This window comes from Leptopilina boulardi, unplaced genomic scaffold, assembly GCF_019393585.1.
Source record: "Leptopilina boulardi isolate dan_hultmark-lab unplaced genomic scaffold, ZJU_Lbou_2.1 LbouV2_405, whole genome shotgun sequence".
Lineage (NCBI taxonomy): Eukaryota > Metazoa > Arthropoda > Insecta > Hymenoptera > Figitidae > Leptopilina > Leptopilina boulardi.
In genome coordinates, this window is record NW_026137980.1 from 206,321 (window position 1) to 230,858 (window position 24,538).

General features: G+C 21.2%; 5 protein-coding genes across 5 annotated transcripts in view; all 5 read right to left on the minus strand.

Annotated features, from left to right (window-relative positions):
* Positions 1-1,467: 1,467 nt before the first annotated feature.
* On the minus strand, positions 1,468-6,903 carry LOC127289324 (speckle-type POZ protein-like). The gene is made up of 2 exons (XM_051317183.1): positions 6,738-6,903; positions 1,468-2,850 (listed from the first exon to the last, which is right to left on the minus strand). The coding sequence occupies exon 2, from the start codon at positions 2,845-2,847 to the stop codon at positions 1,867-1,869; it is 981 nt and encodes a 326-aa protein (XP_051173140.1). The 5' UTR covers positions 2,848-2,850; positions 6,738-6,903; the 3' UTR covers positions 1,468-1,866.
* A 1,117-nt stretch (positions 6,904-8,020) lies between these two features.
* LOC127289325 (speckle-type POZ protein-like) overlaps positions 8,021-24,538 on the minus strand; it is a 369,464-nt gene continuing 352,946 nt past the window's right edge. The window contains exons 2-3 of the mRNA XM_051317184.1: positions 10,130-10,250; positions 8,021-9,082 (exon numbers count right to left, since the gene is read on the minus strand). Of these exons, the coding sequence (XP_051173141.1) occupies positions 8,141-9,040 (900 nt within the window). The 5' untranslated portion in view covers positions 9,041-9,082; positions 10,130-10,250 and the 3' untranslated portion in view covers positions 8,021-8,140. The remainder of the gene's footprint in view (positions 9,083-10,129; positions 10,251-24,538) is intronic.
* Positions 10,791-14,519, minus strand: LOC127289323 (speckle-type POZ protein-like). Its single transcript, XM_051317182.1, has 2 exons — positions 14,383-14,519; positions 10,791-12,513 (listed from the first exon to the last, which is right to left on the minus strand). Exons 1-2 carry the CDS (start codon positions 14,419-14,421, stop codon positions 11,512-11,514), a joined length of 1,041 nt encoding a protein of 346 aa, XP_051173139.1. The 5' UTR covers positions 14,422-14,519; the 3' UTR covers positions 10,791-11,511.
* LOC127289321 (TD and POZ domain-containing protein 4-like) lies at positions 15,681-19,264 on the minus strand. Its single transcript, XM_051317180.1, has 2 exons — positions 18,962-19,264; positions 15,681-17,210 (listed from the first exon to the last, which is right to left on the minus strand). Exon 2 carries the CDS (start codon positions 17,179-17,181, stop codon positions 16,129-16,131), a length of 1,053 nt encoding a protein of 350 aa, XP_051173137.1. The 5' UTR covers positions 17,182-17,210; positions 18,962-19,264; the 3' UTR covers positions 15,681-16,128.
* Positions 20,745-23,205, minus strand: LOC127289322 (speckle-type POZ protein B-like). The gene is made up of 2 exons (XM_051317181.1): positions 22,904-23,205; positions 20,745-21,952 (listed from the first exon to the last, which is right to left on the minus strand). The coding sequence occupies exon 2, from the start codon at positions 21,929-21,931 to the stop codon at positions 20,885-20,887; it is 1,047 nt and encodes a 348-aa protein (XP_051173138.1). The 5' UTR covers positions 21,932-21,952; positions 22,904-23,205; the 3' UTR covers positions 20,745-20,884.

The following is a 24,538-nucleotide window of genomic DNA, read 5'->3' on the forward strand; positions in this document are numbered from 1 at the left end:
TTAGTTTTATATATTTTTTATAAATAATTATATTATGCAATTGTTTTTCTACTATAAAATTTAAAAATATTACATTAATTCTTTTTACAAAAATATTAGTACCATTTAGGAGATCGGTTTTGAAAAATTCGGACCCCTTTATAAAAAAAATATAAATATTTTTTGTAATGAAAAACATTTGTAGTATTTTTATATAAATTGAAACAATTTTTATATATTTTACTTTAATTTTTACAATTTATACAATTGACATCTGATGTATCAACGTACTATATTTATTTATTTATTTAATACAATATAGTGAACCCGCGGTTCTACTAGATAGAAATAATATTTAAATTTACATCTATTAAATAAGAGAAGCTTCTCACATTAGATTTTCATTCAAAATTTTTTTTTTCTTTATAAAAAAATAAAAAATTATACATGTTTTTATTTGGTAAAAATAATGGAAGTTATATGATTCCAAAGTCGTTTTAGTCGATTTACATTTTAAGAAAAAACGATTTTTTATTTTTATTTATTTATTTATTAAAAAATATACGGCCAAGGCCTATTCGCACGGAGTACTATTAAATGGGCAAAAAACTTTTTTGATCATAATTAAGTTATACAGAAATTGAAATAAATTTTTATAAATTTGAATTGCAGTACTTTTTTTAAATTTCGGACAAGAATTTAAATTTGGAAATTTTTTAAATAATTGAATTTAAAAACAAATAATAAATAATTTAATTTTTAGAAATAATTAAATTTCAAAAGATTTTAAGTTTTCGAACATTTTTAATGTTTTAAGATTTTTAAAAATTTCAGAAAATAATTAAATTTTTATAGAATTTTCAATAAAAAATGTTTTTAATAATTCAATTTTTGAAGAATTTAATGAATTTTAGAATGTTTTAAAATCCACATTTTTAAAAGTAATTGAATTTGAAAAGACTTCAAATTGGAATTTCTGAAAATTTAAATTGCTGAAAAGTTTTTTAATATCTATAAATAATAAAAAAATGTAGAAAAAGTCGTACAATCCGAAGCCTGTGATTTATTTGAATTCAACTTCGTCAGATACAGAATATTTTTGAAACTCATTTTCTCTATCAGGCAAAATACATAAATAGTAAAATATTAATTATGAAATTTGTTCGTTTTTTCTTAAATATTTTAAATATGTAATAAAAAATATATTGTAACAAAACGTCAGCATAAACGGGAAAATGTTTTTTATTTCAATTCATTTTATCAATTCAAATATGTATTTTTTTATATGTTCGTCAAAAGAAATTTGAATGAAAATCATTCGTTGAATGTCCTGCAGGTATATTTTTAAAGGAAGGAATATTTTATTAGTATAATTAGAAAAACACATCGGGAGTCTTGATAGTAGAAAAAATATATATATATTTTCTATTATGAAAATACAACTGCTTATAATATAAATCGCCAAAATCATCATTTTTTATATTATACTGAAAAAGAGAAAGATTACAACTACCTTATTTTCTTCTTAATATCTTATAAAAATAAACATTCAATCTCTTTTTAAATCTTTAACACTTGAAACACAAAATAAAGTTTTAAATTCTTTGTGCTTTTCACGTTTACAACGTAATATGTTTAAATATTTCAAAACATATATAATTTCAGAAAAAAAACTTTTTTTTTAACAAACGTACATAAATTTAGTTTAAATTAAATTGTTCACTTTTTAATAAGCTTATAGTAATATTTTGAAATAAAAAATTTCAATTTTCCTTTTTTTTAAAAGCATCAGTTTGCAAAAATTTTACTTATAATTTAATGCAAATATTCGTTCAATAATAAAAAAACGACTTATTTATGAAAGATCTGAATAACGAGTGAATAGAATTATACAGTTAATGTCTTAATTTTTATAGCTAAGAGTAAATCAATTAATAAGTCTTTGCCAAGATCTTTAAAAGATTCAGTTTTCTTCACTTCTTCCAAATTCATGTCGACATATTCAATGCATTTATTTTTCAAAAGTGTCGAATTACAGCGGTCAGCAATTGTTAAAATGGAAATAACGTTGTCTATAGCTAAACATTCTCCTAGGCATTGTTCACAAACTTTTTTCAATTTAGTTATGTGATATTTATTAGCCAACTCATAAAGACCAAAGGCCATGGTATTTAAATTATTAATTTTTCCAGTATAAATATAATTTAACATTTCTTCGAAAACTTCAGGATCAGTTTCTTCTATTAGAACATTGTTCGTAATATTCTCTTTCATCTGATGAGTAAACATTTTTTCAAAAACTGGACTCGTAGAAGCCAATATTACTTTATGAGCAGGAAATTGCTTCTCATTAATTTTAAATACAACATCACTTAAAACATCGCTCATTAAAAATGGCTGAAAGTCATTTAGAGTGGTTGAAGGAGAAACGATGTCGATGGACTTCTGTTCATTTTTCGGTTGTTTAATTGCAAGATTAACGTTTACATAAGAGTTATTGCCAAGTGATGACATTAATTTTGTTTCAGGAATTAACATTGTGAAATTTATAATGTTTCTTGTCATAGTAAATACTTTGGGATAAGAATATCCAAACTTTATATCAATTTCTACGGGATTCTCACAATAATATTCAATGTTAGTCTCATTGAGTAGTCGAAATCGAATATATTCTTCGTTTTTAGCATATAATGCATTGACGTAAACTTTGCTTTGTTGCATTTCCAGAAACCATTTTACATTGGAAATGCCCTCTATTTCAAATGGTGTTGATGTATAATTAGAATTTTTATTGTAAGAATTTAATTCCCAGTCAAAATTTATTTTCACATCTTTTGATTTTGATATATCTTGTCCGTTTTGATCCATTTTCTAAAAAGTAAATTTTTTTTTAAAGACCTAAATAATAATAATAATAGCAATTATCAGAAATTAATATAATTTTTAAAAAATTATTCAGAGTGTCTAACAATTTCAGACCGAATTCATTTCAAATCAGACAGGCTTGACTTGGTCGGAGCTGAAAATAATTTTCACCTTCAAAATGTTGTTCTTCAATGAATTTTAGACGACACGTATTTTTTTATTTTGCTGAAAAAAATTTTTTCTTTAAGTTATAAGGAGTTCAAATATATAAGTCGAGAACTTCGTTTTTTTTTAAAATGAAGAGAAAAAATCTTAAAAGTGATGTAACTTTTTGAGTAATTAAGATAATTCACTTTTTCCTTTTGTGTCTGAAAGGACTTTTATTTTTCTTTCGAAATCCATTGGAAAATTTAAAAAATATTTAAAAATAACAAAATGGTGGCCATTTTACTAAAAAACTTTAATTTGAAATTACTCAAAAACCCCACCTTTTTTTTTGCTCAAAATTTTTTTGGGAATTGTGTTCATAGGGAGGAATATTGCCCACAAGAATTTAACTTGTGCCCGATTCTGGTACAAGAGAAAAAAATTTTTTTATATTTTTTAAAAGAAAAACATCATTTTTCTCAAAAAATACACTAGATATAAAAAAATGTCTCAGATAAAAGTTGTTCCTCGTTAAAAGACCTAAAAAAATGTCTGTTGTCATTTTTGTCCATCTTGTGTTTGTTCAACAATATTTGCAAAACATGGATTAAAAGCTCACATTTATTGCTTTTTAAGGCCAGGCTCCTCCAAAAACCGTGTTTTTTTCAAACAAATTTTATTTATATTACAAAAAATATTTATAAATCAAAGTTTTTATAAATTAAAAGACTTATAAAAGTACTACTTGAAAAAATTTTTTTTTCTTATTTTTTCAAAATGGCGGCTCCTAAAATCGCTGCCGAAACGCGTCCTTCGTGTTGGTGGGTGACAGGATAACTCAAAAACGAATCATCTGAAAGCAAAAATCAAAACGGTTTCTTAATCTGTATCACATTGGCTATGGTGTGAACTACAACCAAAAATATTCATTGTTATTTACAAAAGTTATAAACAATTAAAAGTGAAAAAAAAGGGTAAAAAACTTAAAAAGTCTGCCATTTTGTTTTTTTTTGGTGAAAATATTTTATTGTAGTTCACACCATAGCCAATGTGATACAGATTAAGAAACCGTTTTGATTTTTGCTTTCAGATGATTCGTTTTTGAGTTATCCTGTCACCCACCAACACGAAGGACGCGTTTCGGCAGCGATTTTAGGAGCCGCCATTTTGAAAAAATAAGAAAAAAAATTTTTTTCAAGTAGTACTTTTATAAGTCTTTTAATTTATAAAAACTTTGATTTATAAATATTTTTTGTAATATAAATAAAATTTGTTTGAAAAAAACACAGTTTTTGGAGGAGCCTGGCCTTAAATATCATTTAAAATAGTTTCATAAATCTGTTTGAAATAGTTCGTTTTTTGTCTTTTTCCATAACAACAATCAAATAATAATTAATAATCTTTACTGTCACAGAGGTTAAAATTGTTAATTTTTTTGTGTTCAGTAAAATAATAGCGAGTATTAATATTAAGAAATTAAAGAATCAGTTATTATTTTTTAAAAAGCAAAATAAGGTATGTTTATATAATTTTTGTATTGTAATGTCACTATTATTATTTTTAAATATGAAAAGGTCTTTTAGGTCTTTTAACGAGGAACAACTTTTATCTGAGACATATCTATTGTATTTTTTGAGAAAAATGATGTTTTTCTTTTAAAAAATATAAAAAAAATTTTTTCTCTTGTGCAAGAATCGGGCACAAGTTAAATTCTTGTGGGCAATATTCCTCCCTATGAATTAATTTCAAATTAAAGTTTTTTAGTAAAATGGCCGCCATTTTGTTATTTTTAAATATTTTTTTAATTTTCCAATGGATTTCGAAAGAAAAATAAAAGTCCTTTCAGATACAAAAGGAAAAAGTGAATTATCTTAATTACTCAAAAAGTTACATCACTTTTAAGATTTTTTCTCTTCATTTTAAAAAAAACGAAGTTCTCGACTTATATATTTGAACTCCTTATAACTTAAAGAAAAAATTTTTTTCAGCAAAATAAAAAAATACGTGTCGTCTAAAATTCATTGAAGAACAACATTTTGAAGGTGAAAATTATTTTCAGCTCCGACCAAGTCAAGCCTGTCTGATTTGAAATGAATTCGGTCTTCAGGAAAAAAAATTTCGACTTTTTCATGACTTTTCTTGACTCATATTAAATACTATATAATTTCGAAATGTGTTAATGAAAATTGTTTTAAAATTTTTATGTATATAAAAAATAATGTTTTTATTTAAACAAATTTTTTTTTTAACATTAGACATGATTAAATTTTTTTTTTTATTTTTATATAAGTACCTGGAAACACTATTAGAATATTTTGTGAAAAGTTTTAGTTTAGAGTGGGCTTAATGATCAATTTTGTTTAAAAAGAAAACTTTTCGTTTTTTCTTATTTTGCAAAATAAAATACATCATTTTTATATGCTTTTTATGAGTAATGTGAAAAATCTTAGTAGCTAAAAAACTTTTTATTTTAAAATGAAAAAGAGAAAAAAACTTTTTTTTCAAACAAATAATTTAAAAAACGGATCATCAGACCCACTTTAAAACTTTTTTTTTTTAACATAAATATTAAAATGTTTTTTTCGTTAATACATTTTTAAAGTAAATGAAAAACAGAAAATTTTTTTTCTTTTTGTTAAATTTCCTAAATTCAATATTTTTAGAGTTAGATGTCGTTGAAGTAAGATTATAAACTTTTAAGAAATCTTGAAAAACACAGATTTTTAAAAATTCATAACTCAAAAATTTGGGCAAAGAACGAAAAAAATATACAACATCAGAATTTCAAATGTCATTGATAAATTTCACATGGAATCCACGAAATATATAAAAAAAATTAAGTTAAATGATTAGGGTCAGTTGGGGTAAATGAGGACAAAATCGTTATTTTTCACAAATTACTTAAGTTTCTTCCTTTAAATGGTAATATTTGATGGTTTATTTTTTTTAAGTTGTTATTTACGTTCCCAGGATTAATTTTATGCAGCAGAAACAAATTTAGATAAGCTTTAAACGCATGAAACTGACTGTTTTTAATACAAAATTTAATTTAATTTAATTTCTAATAACTCCTTTCCAGAAAAACGAAAAAAATCCAGCTTATGTATTGCTCCACGACAAAATGAACCTTAAAAGCCAAAAAATTTTACGTTATGTTTGTGATTGAAAATACACGAATTGAATTAACTCTTAATATAAATCACTAATGCTTATGTATTTATTCGAATAAAAATATTCAATAAAAACAGATTTTAATTTTACATATAATTAAAAATAAACTTTTAATCAAGCTCAAATTATCACTATAATAACCTAAAATTTTTTTCTTTTACGATCCATTTTCTCGTAAAGCGTCACATATTTGTTGTAATATTTAAATTATTATTATATCTAAATAACGCATAAGTTTTTTAGTTTAATTTGTATTCCGTTTTTAAACCAGATTTTTAAAATTCAATAAGTATATAGCTCATCGTATCATATGTGCAAAAGAAGTTGTAATTTAAATATTAAGAAACGGAATTTTTTCTTTTTTTTATGGAAAGCAGTTATTAGAAAAGTATATATAATGGGACTGCTTACATAGAATATAATATATTTATATAAATTAAAAAAATATATGTATATGCATATGTATTTTGTATTATCATAATAACTTTAAAATTCAGGTAATGTTGAGAACACGTGTCTCATAAGTTAAATCATTCTGATTATAATTTAATGTATTTTATTGCATTATATTTTACCTGTTTCAATTGCAAATGCTATCTATTATTCTATTCCTCTCTGAATTGAATGATGTATGCAATTTTAACAAAAAAAGATGACAAAATTAATCTTATATGTGCGTATAACTGAAAACAACTGTCTGTTGGTTTGGATTTTTTTAAAACTTGGTTACAGTTATATACGTTATCGTTATTCCCAGAAAGATGCCAAATATAGGCAAAGATGGCAACCACCGACACGAAATGCAACTACGCTTGCGCTGTTATAACTCTCTCATTGGTAGAAAATGGCGCACTTATTTTAAAATACTTTAATATGAGAAAAATTGTTTAAATAACAATATAATGAATTTATTGGTTTTAATGTTTTATAATTAAAATTAATTTTTAACTTAAAATATCTTTTCTTTCTATAAAAATCAATTTTTAAATTGGATGTAAATCAATGGACTAATTATAATTATCATGGGAATTTGTTCAAATTTAAATTTATAAATAATAATAGTAATAATAAATAAATCTGATTTGTTAGGAATATTAAAATTATTTACACTTAACAATAATCCTGAAATAATTATTGATAAAAATTAATTTTGATTAAAAAACATTATAACTAAAGATAAAAACAATCAATTTAATACTTAAAATTCTTTTATTGTTTTTTAAAAACATTTTCTGTTCCCAAAACGTAATCAGAATATCTCAAATCTATAGACATATCCATTCCCGCACATTAAATTAAAGTTTTAGTGTTTTCTTTTTAACTATTTCAAAGAGTCAATAGTAACGGCTGGAAAAGTATCTAATTAAAAACAAGTTTTAATTAATTAATTTTTTTATTTGTGTTTATTTTTCATCATACTAAGAAAATAATTCTTATAAATCACTATTCATTATTATTTCTAGTTAAATTTTTTTCGAAATAGTATAAGTAATAAAATGTAAATGAAACTATAATAATTTTTTATTTATTTTATTTTATTTATTATAATAATAAAAAAATATATTTTAAGATCTTAAAATACAACTGGTAAAAAAATTTTTTTCATTGCAATATTCAGACTTAAAAATAACATACATTTTTTTTCTACTTAAACAAGATAAACATTCATCTTTTTCTAGTGTTTTAACACTTACTAAACAAATTAAAATTTTTGGGTTTAATTTTAAAGTTTTTAAATGAAATTACATAATAAGTATTTTATATTAAATTTCAATATGTTTTTTGCAATTTTAAACGTTCACAACATAACATAAATCTAAACATTTTAAAACAGAAAATTCCAGTATTTTTCTTCTTAAAAAAAAAACATACATCAATTCAGTTAAATTTAATTTTTATACTATTAAAGTTTAAACAGCAACATTTTAAAATAAAGTCATATAAGATATCTTCTGAATTAAATGTCGAGAGAATAAATTTAAATTTCATCTTTTATAAAGCTAATAATATCTATTAACAATTCTCTTTTGAGATTTTTATAGGATTCAGTATTCCTGACTTCGTCAAATTTTTCGTTGATATATTTAATGCATTCATTCTTTAAATTCACGGAATTATGACGATCGGCAAATTCCAAAATAAATGTTACATTGTCCACATCTAAACAGTTTTCGAGAGATTCTTCACAAATTATTTGCAATTTTGTTATTTCATATTTATTGGCCAACTCATAAAGATCAAAGGCCATGCTGTTTAAATTCTCAACTTTGCCCATGTAAATGTAGTTTAACATTTCCTTAAAAACATCCGGATCAGTGTCTTCAATTTGAACATTATTTGTAATATTCTCCTTCATCTGATGCGTAAACATTTTTTCAAAAACTGGACTCGCAGCAGCAAGAATTATTTTATGAGCTGGAAATTCCTTATTTTCAATTTGAAATGAAACATCACTTAAAACATCGCTTATTAAAAATGGATGGAAATTGTGTTCAATTTTTGATATAGTTATCATATCTTTCAATTTTTGTTCACTTTTAAATTTTTCAATTCTAATATTTACGTATAGAGTGTCATCATGACGTAAATTTAGTAATTTTTCTTTCCAAATAATATCGCTAAACTCTTTAATAGAATTTGTTATCATGCTACATATTTTTTCGCATCCAAACACAATATCTATTTGTACTGGACTAGAAAAATAAAATTCATCTTTATCCTCGTTGTAAAGTCGAAATTTGACATACTTTCTTTCTTGATCGCTTTCAAAAAATTCAAAAATCCATTTTAAATTAGTAGTGTGTTTTATGTTAAACGATTCAGATTTATATATTTTATTAATATCGTGTTGGTGAATTCTCCATTTAAAATTTGCCATTTCTATTGAATTAGATGTATCTTGTTCACTTTGATGAGTTTTCTAAAAATTTAAATTTACAATAAGTTAATAATAATAAACAAAATCTTAATTTTGTCAATTATTTTGTAAAATTTTATATAGGTTGTATATACAATATAGGATTTATTTTTTGAATTTAAAAGATGAGTGTCACGGAAAAAAGTTTAGTTTTAATTTTTTCATTCAGGATTGTTCAAAATAGTCCAATTTACATGTATAATGATTATTTTTTAAAAAATATTAAAATAGTAGGCGAAAATCGATTTTTCAAATTATTTTTAAAATTACCTGTGTCAATAATTTTTTTCCATGAAAAAAAGAAAAAATTAATGCAACTTGATACTTTTTGTTTTATTAAATTTAAAAAATCTGTTTCGAAAAACAAAATTAAAATATAAAATTCAAGTAGTTTTATAAGTATAAAGTTAGCATTTTAGTTCTTAATTTAATTTTTTTAAATAGATTTTTTAAATTCAATAAACATAAATTTAATATCCTGATCAACAACTTTTACATCTTAATAAATTTAATAGGTTGGATGAAAAGGAAAATTTTTTTTTTTCATTTTTCTAGAAAAGAGTTATTATTATTTTTCAAAATCAGGAAAAATTCTCAAAACCTCAATATTAAAGGTAAAATTTTCAATATTTCTGTAATATAAAATTAAATGGTTAGTACCTAAATAATAAGAAAGTATATAATAAAAGTACTTATCATATAAAGCAGTATTTAATAAATAACTATTTACTTACTTTCTAGAAATGAATAATTAAAATTGTGTTAAATTAAGACGAATAAAAAAATACGTAAACCTTTTTTTTCTACAATGAATAAGAAAAAATATATTTAGACGAATTTAAAAGGTCATAGGTAAATCTCACGTGGAATTGCCCATATGTAAATTATATTATTTTGAACAATTATTTCATAATATAATTGCCAAAATTGAATTGTATGGATGTCAAAAATCCTTATTACGAATTAAAAGATTTTTCTATAGAAAATTTTTAGATAGATTTTTCTATATTTAATAAATGATTAATTTAATAATTATATTTTAGATCTTACCTATTAAAACTGCGAATGTTTTCTATTTTCTTTTAAATTCGGAAAATGTTTGATCGCACTTGCGATAATTAATGTATTTCAATTGTTTTAAAGAATGTTTTTTGATACCATAACCTAAAAGCTGTCAAATTTAAATATTCCCAATAATCTTTTTTTGCATTTAATATCAATTATTTCTGTTTTTCTTATAATTGAAAAAAAATTATAGAAGTAATAATAATTAATTTTAACAAAAATAATACTAATTTTGTATTGTACCATACAAAAAATACAAAAATTGTTAAGTAGTTTTTAACAGTTTTTGTGATAATGATCAATGGGGATCAGGCATGCGCAAAACTGATTTGATTTTTAAAAATTAAATCAATTGATAAAAAATCTAAAAAAACGATTAGTATATTTATAGCAATTCATAATTATTAAAAAACTTGAAATATAAAACAAAAATTATTTAGTTTAAAATATTTTATTTATTAAAATTTGAATTAATGTATGAAATAAATTGATGCTTGAAAATGATCGATATATTGTCCATCTACATAACTGAATGAGTGATTTTAATTTCCTATCCGAAGAAATATTTTTCTCTTATTAAAAAGGATTTTCTTAGGATTCTAGTTAAAGAAAAACATACAGAACCATTATATTTAAAGATAGAAAAAATATATTTTACGATCTATAAATACAACTTAATTATTATTCGCATAAGCATCTTTTTTTTTACATTTTTTTACAATTCAATATGTAAAGGAAAACAGAAAAATATTTAATATCGCAATATAAATTTTTTACATTTTTTGTGTAACGATGAAATAAATTTTTCAACTTTTTCTTCTATTTCTGACACTTATAATATAAAGTCAAAACAGTTTTGAATTTTTTTTTTTAAATAGTTAATTAAATTTTTTAATTTCACATTTTTAAGTCCTATTTTACATTTTTAAAATTTTTCGAATTAAAAATGTATAGTTTCTTTTTTTTTTAAATAAAATTCTTATTTTAGAATTATATTTTTGTCCCCAAACTATATCAGTTTTGAAAGAAAAAAATTTTTCACACATTTTTAATTTAAAATTTAAAATTTAAATTATCGTTTTTTAAAAACATTTGTGATAAATTAAATTCATGGAATAGTTGAAAAATCATTAAAGAGCGCATTTTTTTACTCAACAAAAATAAATCCACTCATACTTTCAAAAATGTTCATTAATTTTCTAATGACTTAAAAATTATTTTCAATTCATTTATGAAAAATCGTTTTCCATATTTAAATCAAAATGATATTTTTTTTCAGCTCCAAGTATTCGTTTATTTTTAAGGAAAAAAAAAAAGTCTCTCTTTCTCTTTTGACTGTCGAAGAAATTAAATTATTTCTCAATTTTTTAATTGTTTCTCTCTGCTTTAATATTATTATTCAGAGTTTTTGTAGTAAATATAAAATCCAACAATAAATCTTTATGCATATTTCTAAATGCATCAGTATTGCCAACTTTATCGAAATTCCTATCGATAAATACAATGCATTCATTCTTTAAATCCTGAGAATTATGTCGATCAGCATGTTCCAAAATTCCAATAACATTGTCAATAGATAAACATCTTTCGAAAAATTCTTCACAAATTAAACGCAATTTTGTTATATCATATTTGTCGGCCAATTCATAAAGTCCAAAGACAACGTTTTTTAAATTTTCTATCTCACCGGTATAAATGTAACGTAACATTTCCTTAAATGCATTTGGATCGGCATTTTCAATTTGTACAATATTTGTAATATTTTCCCTCATTTGATGTGCAAACATACTATCAAACACTGGACTCACTGAGGCGAGCATTAATTTATGCGCTGGAATTACTTCATTTTCAATTTGAAATACAACATCACTTAAATTATTATTGTTTAGAAATGGTAAAAAATTATTACCAACTGTTGAAAATTTTTCAACATCTCTCAATGGTTTAATTTTTAAATTCACATGTAAACAACGTGCATTTGTAATAAATTGTGTTAATTCATCTTCTTCAATGAGAATTTCATAATGTGCAATGGAATTTGTTATTTTGCTAAATACTTTTTTCTTTGGTACAATGCCAAATATAATTTTTATTTTCACTTGATTATCAAAATTATGTTTATAATTTGATTCATTGTAGAGAAGAAATCGAATGTATTTTCTTTCAGAATTTTTTGATGAAAAAAATGAATCATAATTTGTTTTAAAAAATTGAATATACCATTTTTTATTTGGAATTCCCTCTATTTCAAATGGACTTGACGTATGATCATAACTATGTATATCATCGTAATTACAATTTTTAATAATCCAATTGATATCAGTGACTCCTTGTGATTTTTGTATGTCTTTTGCATCTTTTTCTGTTTTCTGAAAATTAAAATAAACATAAAAAATATAGACAAATTTATAATAATAATAATAATAATTTTAAATACCACGGTGGGCTTGGATTAAGTTCAACCCAAAAGTCTTTGCACATCACCGTTTTCTTTTGGAATTACTTCGGGGATGTCTTCTGATTATTTTAAGACAAAAATGAAAATAATCGGTGGAGGGAAACTGAAATTATCTTGATATTTCATTTTTTTTATAGGTTATTCTATGTAATTTCTTAAAAAAAAGGTTTCCTTCAATTTTTTTTTCTACAAAAGTTGTATTTCGGATTCAGTAAAGAATCTCTATGATAGTTAATGAATTTAAAAAATTTGAACTATTAAATTTGTTAATAAATATTGTAAAAACATGGTTTTTCATTCGTTTTTTGAAAGTAACTCGTCTTGTAATTACTTTACACCAAAATTTTTAAAAGATAATTTGAAGTACATAAGATTCTCTGTAAAACTGAAAAAAGAAGACTGTTCTATCTTTTACCGTTCCTTAGATATGACACGTTGAAGTTGCCTTTCAATGAGAAATTTAAACTTCGGAGCTTATTATTCGATGAATTTTTTTATTTAATATCCTAATATAACAATTATAATAAAAATTATTCAAGGGAACTCTTTTTCGAATAATTTCAGATAGACAAAATTGATTTATCTCTAATGGTATTATTATTATAGGTATTTCAAAAACACAATTCTCTCAATAACTGGTTATTTTGTATTTATTTTGAAGATTCAATGAAATCATATTACAATTATTAATTGTAAAACATATACATTTTTAAGACATGTGCAAACCATTGTATTCACAAACAATTAATTAATAATTGTAATATGATTTCATTGAATCTTCAAAATAAATACAAAATAACCAGTTATTGAGAGAAATGTGTTTTTGAAATACCTATAATAATAATACCATTAGAGATAAATCAATTTTGTCTATCTGAAATTATTCGAAAAAGAGTTCCCTTGAATAATTTTTATTATAATTGTTATATTAGGATATTAAATAAAAGAATTCATCGAATAATGAGCTCCCAAGTTTAAATTTTTCATTGAATAGCAACTTCAACGTGTCATATCTAAGGAACGGTAATAGGTAGAACAGTCTTCTTTTTTCAGTTTTACAGATAATCTTATGTACTTCAAATTATCTTTGAAAAATTTTGGTGTAAATTAATTACAAGACGAGTTAATTTCAAAAAACGAATGAAAAACCATGTTCTTCCATTATTTATTAACAAATTTAATAGTTCAAATTTTTTAAATTCATTAACTATCATAGAGATTCTTTACTGAATCCGAAATACAACTTTTGTAGAAAAAAAAATTGAAGGAAACCATTTTTTAAAGAAATTACATAGAATAACCTATAAAAAAAAATGAAAAATCAAGATAATTTCAGTTTCCCTCCACCGATTATTTTCATTTTTGTCTTAAAATAATCAGAAGACATCCCCGAAGTAATTCCAAAAGAAAACGGTGATGTGCAAAGACTTTTGGGTTGAACTTAATCCAAGCCCACCGTGATACTTTTGTTAAAAAAATTTCGATTTTAAATAAAACGCACTAAATTTAAATATTGAATCTGAATATTTTTTTTTAAATTTTATATTTTCGATAACGAAATTAGGCAAAATTGAAAAATAAGTGAACAAGTGCAATCCGTTAATTAGTAAAAAAAAATAATCATATAAACACTTTTTTAAAGAAATATTAATTAATAAAGATGTCGAAAACTTAAGTGACGCGAACAATGACATTATTTTACTTTCTTAAATTGATAAATTTAACGCATATATATATATATATATATATATATATATATATATATTTAACTATCCCTTACCTGCTTTAATCTTACGATCTTTTTTACTCTTGACGCCATTTATAATGATTATTCAAATAAATTTTCAATAAAAAAAAAGAACTGCGAAAATAATCCACATTTGACAGTTGCTGCTTGTTTGGACGAGCTGCGAGTAATACTTAACCTCAAAAATTGTTGATGAAACAGTTCTTATTGTTGCTGCTAGATGGCAAATTGGCGCGTAATTTCAAAATGTATTAATAAATTTTTTGATTTTAAAACAATTTTATTAGATAATTAAAATAAATTTAGATAAATTAGATAATTTTTTAAATAAAAATAAAAAAAATTTGTTATTAATTTTAATTTTTTCGAATTATTTTTTAGTATAATTTTTGTTTTACCGATTTCCTAACATATTATCTGAATTTTTATTCCATTGAATATGAATTTAATTGATTGCTTATTTATTATTAGAATTAAAAAATATTAAAAGAAAAAAATAAGTAAATTTAAATATTAAAAATATTTTCATTTTATTTAATTTTATCGAATTTTTAAACGAACAAAATATTTAAAAAAAAAAAACCTTTTGTGCACTACAAAAAAGGATTCAATGATTTATTTTCGAATAATTTACTGAATTTTTTGAAATTTATAGATTATAATTTTATTTTCAAAATTTTTTCACTTCAAATTTTTTGAAAAAATTTTCAACAAAAAACTACTTACCAAATTTATTTTATTTAAAAAATAAGGAAACGATTTTAAAAATTTTTTTTCAGAATTTCTTTGAATTTTTCGAAATATGGATAAAATTTTTTTTGATTACGAAAATTATAGTGAAAATACCTGCTTTAATTTTCATGGTGAAAACCATAAAAAGAAACTAAAATTGATAGATTTTCTTAAAAAATAAATAATTTTAAAAAATAAAATTTTAATCTATAAATTGCAAAAATCTAGTGAATTTTTTTTTTGGTAATTTTTTGCATAAAATTTTTCAAAAATGTACTTAAAACCATACAATTAAAAAAAAAACTTTTAAAATTGATGGATTAAAATTTTTTTTCAATTAAACAAAAATGTATAAAAATCTGTAATTTTCGAAAAATTTACATCTCTTAAACGGCTAGATAAAAAAAAAAAATTATGAAACTTTTTTTTGTAGATTACAAAAGTTAAAAAAAAATGATAGCCAAATAATATAATCATTTGTATAGAATAAATTTCTTTTTTTTTTATAAATTAATATTTTTTTAATATTTAAACTTTAAATGAGTTTTTTTTAAATGTTATTGTATTAGTCTAACTGAAGAAAAACAATAGTATTTAAACAATCGTATAAAAATATATTTCACGATCCTAGAAATACAAGTTATTATTAACAATCGCTAAATCATCTTTTTAACAGTTTTCGTTTACACTTAATTGTAAAGAAAAATATAGTTTTAGATTTTACTAAGGCAATATTTAAATATTTTACGTTTTCATATAACAATATGAATGTACATAAATCTTTTAATTTTTTCTTATATTGTCGACACAGACAATACTTTAAGTTAAAAGAAAATTTTTTTTTTTTTTTTTTTTTTAATAAATAATTAAAAATTAATATTTAATGAAAAATGATTCTTAATTTTTAAATGTAGAAATTAAATCTTTTAGATATTTCTTGAATAAATAATTAAAACATAATCAATATAAAAATAGCAATTTAAAAAGCAATATCTTTTTAAGATAAACTATAAATAAACAAAATTAATTGAATACAGTTTTCAAAATTCATGTTTTTTTAATCCTTGTCTCACAGAGTATGTCCATTAATAATTCTCTATTAAGTGTTTGAAAAGATTCCGTTTTTTTGATTTCTTCAAAATTTTCATCAATATATTTGATACATTCAATTTTAAATTTTTCAGCTCGTTGATAATTGGCCAATTCCAAAATATAAATGACATTATTAATTGATAATGAATTTTGAAGATATTGTTCACATATTAATATCAAATCTGATAGATTATATTTGTACGCCAATTTGCAAAGATCAAATGCAATGTTTTCCAAATTTTCCACACGGCCAGTGTAAATAAATCGTAACATCTCTTTAAAAACATTCGGATCAATTTCATTTAATTCGATAATTGTCGTTATATCTTTACTATTTGTCTCAATGAACATTTCCTTGAAAATAGAACTAACAGAAACTAGTATAATCTTATGGGCTGGAAATTCATATTCATTAATTTTAAATGTTACATCACTTAATAATGTATTGATGAAAAAAGACTCGAAATTTTTCTCAATAATTATTGACGAAGAATTATTATTGACAATAGATTTATTCATATTATTTTTCAATGGTACAATTGTTAAATTCATGCGAAAACAATTTGATGGTGATATGAGTTTTATTAATTCTTGTTCTTTCATTGAATCATAAAATTTATAAGTTGCACCCAATTTTATGCGTGTCAATTTTATAATTCTTGTGAATATTTTCTTTTCATTATTTGATCCAAGTGATAATTTTAATTTCATTGGTGTGAAAAAATTATTTCCCAATGAAATATTTTGAAGATTAATGTTAATAAAATTTTCTCGTAATAATGAAGAGGTGATTTCATTTTTTTCTAAAAATAAATACCATTTCATTTTAGAATTTCCCTCAATGTGAAATGTTTGTGATCGCATGTAAATTTGTTTTTTACTTTTGTATTTTTTTATTATCCAATTGAAGTTCGTAATTTTTGGCAATTTTTTATTATTGTACTGATTACTATTTTTATTTTCTATATTTTCTGTATTATTATTGTCAGATGAATTATTCTCTTCCATATTTGATGTTTTATTGGGTTCTAAATTTTCTGAAACAATAAAAGTAAAATTTTTTTATTTTGTAATATTTTTTTTTCTAATTTTCTCAACTATCTATTATTGTTTGATCGAAATTCTCGATTTTTTTAATTTTCCTCTACCTTTCCTGTTTTTTTTTTTTTTGTTTGCAAAAATTTAGAGATTTTATAGAAATAAAAAATGATGAAACTTTAAATAACAAAAAACAATTAAGACTTTAAAAATATGTTTCAGTATTACATAAGTGGCAATAATTATATTTTTAATATTTCCAGGCCTTGGATCGACTTTAATGCACAAAAATAGTCGTTTTAGTTGATTTTTATTACAAAAAAAAAAAAAAAATGGAAAAAGTCTGTTTTTTTAACAAAATTTAATTGATTAACGAATATTTTACTTAAAATGACTAATGTTATTAGACATTAAATTCGTTTTATTTATTCTGTATTGAGAATAATTTTATAAAAATATTATCAAGAAAATTTATTTTCAATATTTCAGAATCGAATTAATTGTAAGACAAATTCTTAAAATTTTTATTTAAGCAGGACAAATTTCTAAAAAAATTGTTAAAGTTCCATTTTTATAATTTTTTTAGAATCAAATTTTACAGATTTTTAAATAAAAATAATTTTTGAAGAGTTAAAGTTAAAATTTTTGAATTAATTGTATTTCAAAAGATTTTGTTAATTTTCAGACAATAATTAAATTTTACAGAACTAAAAATAATTTATCAAATAATTTTAGATAAAATTTTTTTAAAAGTAAATTGAATTTTCAAAGATTTACAATTTAGATTTTTGAAATTAATTGAACATTAAGTGATTTTTAATTAAAAATTTTTGATGATTTCACTAAAAAATTTATTAGAAATTGCAGACAAAAATACAAAAACTTTTTAAGTGAAAAATTGTTTCAGATAATTGAATTTTGCGAAGAATATTATAAAAATCATTAAAAATAATTGAATTTCAGGAGAATTATAATTAAAATTATTAAATTTCAAAAAAAATTAGATGGAAAGTTTTTGAAATAATTAAATTTTAGAAGCTATTAAATTGAAATTTTTGAAAATAATTAAATTTCAAAAGATTGTATTAAATTTCAAACAATAATATTGTAATAAGAAATTTTTTTTAATGATTTCTATTGAAGAAAAATTTATTAGAAATTAAAAATTAAAAATTAAAAAAAAAATTAAAAGTTTTTAATTGAAAAATGCTTTTAGGTATAATTTAATTTTCGAAGAATATTATAAAAATCATTAAAAATAATTGAAATTTTTGCAAATAATTAAATTTCAAGCGATTTTTTGAATTAAAATTTTTTGGTAATTTTATTTGCTAATTTTTTTAAAATTATAAACAATTTTTAAATTTCATATAAATTTTAATTGAAAAATAGTTTAAGATAATTGAATTTGTGAAGAATTTCATTAAAATTAAAATTAAAGAATTAAATAAAGAAGATCTGCATTATATTCTAAAAAAAGGAATTTTGTTTAAATTTATTTTAAAAAAATGTAAAAAAAGTCTAAAAAGTCGCATTTTATTAAAATAATTCGAAAAAAGTCGGACAAAGTCGTATAATCCGAGGCCTGTATTTAAATTTTTAATGAAAAATAATTTTTTTTTTCATTAAATCGATCAACATATAATTTCAATATAAAATATATATATTTTTTTTAATAATTTCATTGTTTATCTTACACAAAAAAAAACGAGAAAAATTGTCTCTTTTAATGTGTTCTATTCTCATTTACCTGTTTATTAGTTTGGTCCTTTTTTTTCCTACTCTCGGAAAATATTGCGTTAAATATCAAAATTGTGAGTTTTTAAACAAACAATAATAAATAATATTACAAAGCGCGTGTTTTGATATTTTCATCAGACATAACCCAAAAAATTCTAAGGATCACGCACGCGCATATTCATTAATTATAGTTTTTAAATTTTCATCTTCTGATTTTTGTTAATAGTTTTATTTATTCTTAAAATTTAAAGTAATGATATATCATAATTACTTTAAATTTTATATTGTATCTTGGAAATATCCTTCTTTTTATATTAGTGTAATAATAAATTATTGATTGAAAAACGATTATAGAGAAGACGACAAAAAATTAGTGCCACCTAGTGAAAAATATATCAAGGATTTTAAATTTGAATTAATTATTAAAAGGTGTGCTTTTTTATTATTTTGTAAAAAGAATAGAGTAATTAAAACAAATTTCAACTTATCCAGTGTGAAGTAAATGAAAAGAACTGTTTTACAAATAATTGTTGAAAATTACAAAATTAAATTATTTCACAGACGAAATTTTAAAACATATTTTATCGATGATTCTAAATTTTTTTTATTACTTTAATAATTAGATAAAAACAAATTAATTTTGATTCTAAACAAGAAAGAATAATTCTTTTTAGACTTTTGAGAATTATTCTTTATTATTTTAATAGTATTTTCGAATTGCTAAAAAAAGTGAATCTTCTGTACCTCCTTTACTTATTTAAACAAAATGTTTTAAGCGAAATAATAAAAATTTTAACATAATTCTTTTTATTTCGTTCTGACATACAGATTACTGTAATTATTAATTAATTATTATTAGATTAATTAAATTAATAATTAATTCTGATATACAGAATCATTTTTCAAAATAAGTATTAATTTTTTTAAATTACGCCTTATCAACTTTAATCGAAATATAATAATTCTAATTTTTCTTTTTAAATTGATTTTAATTATGACTAATTAATTAAAAAATTATCTATTTTATCTTTTATTTTATAAAGCAGATACTTTTCAATATAAAAAAAATACCTAAATCTAGAATCAGTAAATAAATTCTATTTCAATTATTCCAACTAAACAATTAGTTTTTCAAAACAATTGAAATCTAATTATTAATTTTTTTACAACGATAAATATAAAAATATAATGTTTTTAGAAAAAAATGTAATTTCTAAAATATAGATTTCCAAAAAATAGATTTTTATTATTTTCTGATTGAAAAAAAAACCCAGTAATTATTATGAAACAGTAAAGAAAAATATATTTTAATTTCAAAAAATACAAGTAATTATATTTTGTGTTTAAATATTTTTCTTTTTTTACAGTTCAATATGTAAAAAAAAAGAATGTGACGAACAATACAAAACTTAAATATACTGTTCATAAAAAAAAGGAAAGAAAACTTTTCTCGTATTATTATTTTAAACTCAGACGATAAAAATAAAAATTTTCGGAAAAATTTTAGAGTAAATTTACATAATTTGAAAAAAAAAAAATTTCCTTAAACTTAATTTACTTTTTCAAATTTAACACCTAAAATAAGATATTAAAATTTTTCCACAAAATTTTCATATTTCGAGAAATTGAAGGATTTTTCAAATTTAAATAATTTGAAAAATCCTTTTACATTTGAAAATATTAATTTTTAAATTTTAAACATTTTATGCATTTAAAATGCAAATAAAATTTTCATAAAATTACTTTTTTAACGATATTTCGTTTAACAATATTGAAATAAAACTGAACGCTGTATCAATACACGAATATTCATCAATTCGCTAATAACATGAAAAAAAGGAAGTATTTTTCTAAAAACAATTTTTTTCTTTTCGTAAAAAAATAAAATCTGATCTTTTTTTTTTTTTTTTTTTTTTTTTTAAAAGAAATAAAATTACGATGCTCGTGAGCATTTAGTATTCATGGCGAAAAGTAATTCTAACAACAATTCATGTTTTAAATTTTTATACGCCTCCATTGATCCAATTTCATTAAAATGTTTTTGAATAAAAATAATACATTTTTTCTTTAAATTCAAAGAATTATGAAAATCGGCAAGTTGTAATATTGATATTACATTATTAACGGTTAAATAATTTTCCAAATATTGTTGACAAATTAATCGTAATTTTGGTATATCATATTTATTGGCCAGCTCATGAAGATCGTAGGCAACATTTTTTGAATTTTCTATTTTACCCATATAAATATAGCGTAACATTTCTTTAAAAACATCACCATCAATTTCTTCAATAACAACAATATTTGTAATATTTTCTTTCATTTGATGTGAAAACATTTTTTCAAATACAGAACTCATTGATGACAATACAATTTTATGAGCTGGAAAATTATGATTATCAATATTAAATGTCACATCACTCAATGCATTATTTAAGAAAAATGATTGAAAATTATTGTCAATTGTTGTATTAGTGGTTTTTTTCATATTTTCCAATTGTTTAATTTGAAGATTTAAATGTAATGAACCATTTGCAGATAGTGATTTTTTTATTTCATTTTCATCAATAAAATATTTAAATTTTGATATTATACATCTATTTTTAAAGTGAATTTTATTCTTCTTAATGACGCCAAGCGTGAGTTTGATTTTAACCATTTTTTCCAAATGCAATTCCAACTGTTGGACATTGAATATTTGAATGTGAACGTAATCACCTGCTTTCATTCGCGATGAACAATAAGAACTGTCTATTTTGTCGATTTGAATGGTACACTTCAACTTTGGAGTAGTACCTTCAATGGAAAATACATTCGAAGTAATTACACCATCAGATGATATAACATTGTCGTAATTTTTGACAATCCAATTGAAATTTGTAACTCCACCGTCGTGCAATTCATTATGAATTTTTTTTACATTTTTTTCATTATCCATATTTTTTACGGTTGTCTCCATTTTTTTTTTACACATATACATATATGCGACAATTTTCTTTTTCTGAAATTTAATAAGTCACATACGATTTTAATAAATTTAACAAATTACGTTTGTAAATAAAATTTTTAATTGAATATTTTTTTGTTAATTTGTAATAAAAACATTTAAATTTGACGCAGCTATTATTAATTTATTAATATTGAATTAATATTAATAATTATATTATTAATTAGTTAATTAATTATATTATTATTATTAATAATAATTTATTATTTTCGCAACGTTTATGATAATCGATTTTTAAAGAAATAATTTTTTAAAATGAAAAATTCTATAATTTTTTGCCTAAAAAATATTTTTTGTAGTTTTTTCATTAATCAACAAATTATAAAAAAAATATAATAATAATAATACATAGGCAAAAAATTATAGAAATTTTCATTTGTAAAAAATTATTAATTTTTTTTATTAAAAACAATAAGTTGTTTTTTCAAAAAATTGAAAATTTATGAGCCAAAAGTTTTGAACGTTCAAATGAAAGAAATTTTTTTTTTAAACTTCTTTAAGTACGAATTTTATTACAAAATATTGTTTTAAATATCTAAAAAGAAGTTATTGATTTAATAATTGTTTAATTTACTGTTTTATTTTACATTGTTATATATTATAATTTTCAATAATTTATAGGTTGGAAAAAATATTTCGTTCATTTGAACGTTCAGAACTTTTGGCCTAATGAAAATTTTAATTATTTTGGGAATTACATGAAAAACGCGATTAAAAAATAATTAAAATTATAAAAGAAATTTATAATTTGTATACTTTATTAAAAATTAAAATAGTTTTTGTCATTTTTCGTGTACGTGGACGTAATTTTAAAAACCTTGAAATATTTATTATGCTGCATAAATAATAGACGCGCAGTTAAAAAATAATAATAAATATTTCGATGAATGGAAATTTTGCCATTTTAATTTAATTGTATACGTACAATTTTATTTTATTATTTACCTGTTTGAATTTTATATTCCTTTTTATTAAATCTCGAATATGAATTTTATTGACAATCCACGTGTTTTTAACTCTGTAAATAATTGACGGAAAACGATATACGATATACAGACGCAAAAAAAAACGATTTCTTCTCACATAATGCTGTGATATTTAATATTTAATATTATGCACATCGTAATATTGACCATTATTTATGGAAAATAATTGCGGGTATGAAGAATTAAATAATTTAATCTAAATTTTGTTTGTGAAGTAGAAAAAATTGAAGTAAATGAACAAAAACAAGATTAATATTGAGTCATTGAGTCACGGTACTATAGACATAGACCAACAAAAAAAAAATTAGCAATGGAGGAGAAATATTTCAATTTGCTGTCGCTAGATGTCAGCGCGCAATCTTTTTTTTATTTTTTAAAGAAATTAATAGAAAAATTCAAGTTTTAAAATAATTATTATGAAAATAATAAAGGACATGATAAATTAGAATTCATAATTATTAAATAAAAAATTGGTACAATGAAAAAAAAGTCGAATTTTGTTTTTGTTAATCTTGGATTGGCATCCCTGTACATTACAAGCATTACAAGAAAATGGCCGTCGTAAAAATAAGTGAAGTGAATTGAAGAGAATCTTTCTAGAAGTTGAATCAACAATAAAAGATAATACATATATACTTAAATCTTTTATTATTTATTATAAATTTTATTTAATAATTAACTTTGTTTTTAACTCAATATATTTATTATATTATAAGTTTTGTTAATTTACGTGAAAAACACGAGCATTTCTACGATTTGGAAAAAGTTTTCGACATAACCTCAAAATCAAAGTGCATGAATAATTTGATCAACATGTTGATTAGGTAAATATAATTTTTATTTTGTTTGTTGACAAATATTAAAATCGAGTTTTGACAAATACAAATATAAAATAATTTTTAATCAAATAAAAAAATTTTAAACAAAATTTTTTGCTTATTGTTTTTTTTTATATATTTCATTTCATTTTTTTACATTTCTCATCATATGAGAAAATAACAAATATATTTTATATTAATTAAATTTAATTAATTTATTTAATTTATTATTTTAATATTTATTAGTTATTATTATTATTTATTTTATTATTTTAATTTATATTTAATTTAAATATTTATTTATTTAATTATTAAATAATTATATGTCACTTTTATATATTTTTGAAGACTTTTTGGTATTACCATAAAGTTTGAACTCTTTTCTACACAATGCAACATATTCTATTAAGATTAAATTGTGATTAAATAAAAAAATTTGAAGTTTTTCAAATTTGATACATTTTTCTTGTTTTGAAGGTTTGTGTTTAACAGTGGGATACCTATTATTAAGAACCGAATAATTATTTCAATAATAATATTCTGCTTCGTACTTTGTAAATATTTTTTTTTTGCATTAAATAACGTTAACAAATGTTGCAAAACACTCATAATTTAATAATATTTTACATTTTTATAATACGATGTCAAGTTTCATATAAAAAATTGCTATTATTTTTTTTCACGTTTACAGTACTGCTGATCATACGTCGTAATATGGTCATAACCTAAAAACAATTTGGAGCAAAATTTGAATAGTCGTTCTCTTATCAAGTGTT